Below are 3,920 nucleotides of genomic sequence, written 5' to 3'. Positions count from 1 at the left end.
TCAGATCGGCGATGAGGACGATAACACTGATCAGGTGGTTCTCAAGCCAGAGCGCTTCCGCATCGCCTCCGCCAGACGCGGCCATGCCTCGGTGACGGCCGATCAGTCGCTTCTGAAGCGCATTCGGGAGTGTTCGGAGAAGGATCGGGAGGTGGCCGAGGCACTTGAAAAGGTGCAGGACCTCGGGCCGCCCCGGCTTCAAAGGGGCTTTGAGGAGTGGAATGCCGAAGAAGGGCTCCTGCTGTTCCGCGGGTGTGTGTACGTCCCAAAGAACGCAGAGCTCCGGCGGGATATAGTCAAGATCCACCACGACTCACCGATCGCCGGTCATGGCGGTCGGGCCAAGACCCTTGAGCTCGTGTCGCAGAATTTCTGGTGGCCAGGAATGTCCAAATTCGTCAACGAGTACGTAAGCACCTGCGACGTGTGCAACTGTACCAAGACATTCCCCGCTAAGCCCCAGGGTCCGCTGAAGCCGAATGAGATCCCCGAGCGCCCGTGGCAGATCGTCATGACCGATATGATCGTCGGCTTGCCAAAGTCTGATGGATTCGACTCGATCCTGGTCACCGCTGACCGCTTTACCAAGCAGGTCCACTTCTTGGCCTGTCATGAGACCCTGACGGCAGAAGGTGCGGCAGACCTGTACATCCATGATGTGTTCAAGCATCAGGGGGCCCCGGCCAAGGTCATATCAGACCGAGGTCCCCAGTTCGCTTTGAAATATCTCCATGCGGTGTACAAGGGACTGGGAATTGAGCCGGCGCTGTCTACAGCATTTCACCCTCAGACGGACGGCCAGACTGAGCACTGGAATCAGGAGATTGAGCAGTACCTGCGTGCCTTCACAAGCCACAGGCAGGATGATTGGGCGAAGCAGTTGCCGCTCGCGGAATTCGCACTGAACAACCGAGTTCACTCCGCAACTGGGCACTCCCCTTTCTACCTGCATCAAGGGTACCATCCTGAGATCCAAGTGCGGATCAATCCGATGTCTGCAATGCCTGCGGCCGCTGATCGGCTCAAGATCCTAAAGGAGATTCGCGATGACATGCGCTCTGCGCTTGAGCTGTCAGCTGAGCGCATGAAAGTGTACTATGACAAGCACGTGCAGGAGGCACCGGTCTTCGCGCCGGGGGACAAGGTCTGGCTTGATGCCCGAAACCTTAAGCTGAAACAGCCGAGCAAGAAGCTCAGTCCCAAGCGCCTCGGACTATATGCCGTGCGGCGAAAGCTCGGAGACCTGGATTATGAATTAGTCCTACCGAAGTCGGTGCCGGTGCACCCGGTATTCCATGTCTCCTTGCTTAGCAAGTACACGCGTAGCGATATCCCGGGCCGAGAGCCGGAGGAGCCGCCTGCGATTGAGGTTGAGGGCAACGAGGAGTACAAGGTTGAGCGGATCAAGGATTCACGGATCTTCCGGCGTCAGCTGCAGTACCTTGTCAAGTGGAAGGGTTATGATGATTCGCATACGTCATGGGAACCGGCGCGCAATGTTGCCAATGCACCGGCCCTCATAGCCGACTTCCACCGGAAGAACCCGAACACCCCTCGCCGCCTCAACGCTGCTGCCTTTGGTGGTCTCAACTTTCAGCCAATGCCTTCGCCGCTGACTGAAGCACGCTGTTGCTCCGGGTGGGAGATGGGCAAGGGCGCCTTGCATGAGGTCATGCGCCGTTGAGGGGGGGGTAATGTTACGAGTTGGTACGGCGTCTAGCCGTTTTTTCATTTTTTCCTTTTTGCGGGCTCGAACCCGCGACCTCTGTACTACTTGCCTGATATGGACGCGTCGCTATCTACTGTACGATTAGATTAGATGGGGCGGCAGTGCACGGCACAGCCCGGGCTCCGCTGACACAGCCCCTCTGACTCACCGGCCCCCGGGGCCGCGTCAGCATGCTGCGCACGGACCAGCTGCGCACGGACCAGCTGCGCACGGACCAGCGCGCACAGCCTGCCCTAATCTCCCCATGTATATAAGCCGGCCTCTGCTGCCCTAGGGACCTCAGTTTCGACCTCTTGTCCCTAGGTCAGTAAGCCCTCATTTGTATTCCTTTCTTACCTTACTAACTAATACATTCACTTGTCCCTAGCCTTAGGTTTGAGCCTCGCTCACCATCGCTTCGGTGAGAATCAGTCGGACGCCCCCAGCCTTCCAGTTTTCTCTAGTCGCTTGACCTCAAGTCGCGACACTTGTCCCTAGCCTTAGGTTTGAGCTTAAGCTCACCATTGCTTCAGTGAGACCCAGTCGAACACCCCCAGTGTTTAGGTTTATTCCTGTTACTTGACCTCAAGTTGTGACAATAGGTCGAAACTCCCCAACGCTGCTGGCGTTCCTTGAAACCCACACTCACTTCTTACTTCCTATAGGTTGGGTGGTGCGCACCCTTACGATATCATACAATACGTAGATAGCCTACGTTACATTGCCAACACTTAGGGAACAAATTTTTCAGCACCTGCACTTCAGTGGGCAGTGCTTGTCCTTAACCGGACGCGTGGACTAGGTTCCTGCTGCATACTAGCCAAAAGCAGTACTGGGCCCCATGTGAATCGCAAACCCTAGTGTAACCTCGGGTGCCGTAGGTGTAAGCTAGTCTACAACGGCCTTTTGTAGTACACGCACCTCCCCTTCCTCCCTCCATCCATCGTGGCTGAAGAAGCCTTCAACTGCGTGGGACTTGAGCACGCATTTGACGCAGAAGATCACGTTGATGTTGCACACTTCAACGACCCCGGCTCCCTCTTCTTCGACTGCGACTGACAGCCGTGCCCTAACCGAACCCTGCAATCCATCACCGTTGAAGACGGACACTTTGTCCCCATCCAACGAGTCCAGCACCCCCTCGGGCCAGACTCAAATACGCGTCCCGATCTGTCTCCCGCCACGTTACTCCTGTCTCATCCCGACCCGCCTCGCCAGGCACCCGCATTCCCCAACCTGTCGCCAGTACAGGTCAAGCATGAGGAGACCCCGATCTCCCTCGAAGAACTGAGGCAGTCGCACAGCCTCTAGTGACCTCTCAAGCGATCCCCCAGCCCTCTTTGGGGCCGCAGTTGGAAGGGCCTCCCAAGACCGAGCCCCGTGACACTCCGCCACATTTTTGGGCCAGCTCGTCGTCAGCGGTCACCGCCTCGACTTCAGTCCCTGTCCTACATCACCCCGCCTCCGGACTTTCTCAACCATCTCCATCGCCGTCACCGCCGCGAGGCCGCCCAAGCACTCGTTCCTTGCGAAATTCGCCCGGTGGACAGTCACAACAGTTGCCTTCGTCCGCAGGCAGTCCTTTGTCCCCCTCGTCGCCAGTAATGTCTTCTCCCGCCGCCGCCCCTGATAAGGAGACGTTGAAGCTCCTCCTCCCTCTCCGATATGATGGAAAAACGGTTGTCGAATGCAACCACTTCATCTCCCAGTTGCTCATTTACTGGGCAGTCAATACGACCCTCTCCACCATCGAGCTGAAGGTCCAAGTTGCCCTCAGCCTCCTCGATGGTGACGTGCGAGCCTGGGCCACTCCCATCTTCGCCCAGCTTGCCGCTGTCCAGATTGGGACTCAGGGGGCCACTGTCACAGTTTCCCTAATTTTACCTAATTTTTCCGCTATTTCTGCGGACATATCAAAGGGTATAGGGACTTATCCATACTTATCCGTCCGCATATGGGTACATCTACATATCTAAGGGGTTATCCGCTTAAATAAGCGACACATGATCTTGTTCTGGACACATCAGGCTGGACTCTGATGCCGGACCTTTTCTAGATAGAAACCAGACTCCTTCTGGACCATGACATCATTCTGACATCATAGGTAGGAGCTAGGCTCAGGCACTAGGCCATAGGCCGGTCAATTCTGGACCCTAGGCCCAGGGCAGGGCAGGGCCAGACTATGACATCATATATGACATCATAGAAGCAC

The 3,920-nt window shown here is 56.5% G+C and overlaps 1 protein-coding gene across 1 annotated transcript; it reads right to left on the bottom strand.

Moving 5' to 3' along the window:
- Positions 1-2,524: 2,524 nt before the first annotated feature.
- On the bottom strand, positions 2,525-3,582 carry POSPLADRAFT_1154777 (hypothetical protein; the record flags this gene model as incomplete). The annotated part of the gene is made up of 5 exons (XM_024486882.1): positions 2,525-2,596; positions 2,630-2,777; positions 2,931-3,116; positions 3,144-3,357; positions 3,387-3,582. Coding segments are annotated over 5 exons (816 nt in total), but the record flags the coding sequence as incomplete, so codon positions are not given.
- Between the last annotated feature and the right edge of the window lie 338 nt (positions 3,583-3,920).

The sequence above is a fragment of the Postia placenta genome (assembly GCF_002117355.1).
Source record: "Postia placenta MAD-698-R-SB12 unplaced genomic scaffold POSPLAscaffold_16, whole genome shotgun sequence".
NCBI classification, from domain to species: Eukaryota; Fungi; Basidiomycota; class Agaricomycetes; order Polyporales; family Adustoporiaceae; genus Rhodonia; species Rhodonia placenta.
The sequence above is the reverse complement of the archived record's forward strand: the minus strand, read 5'-3'. Positions and strand labels throughout refer to the sequence as shown.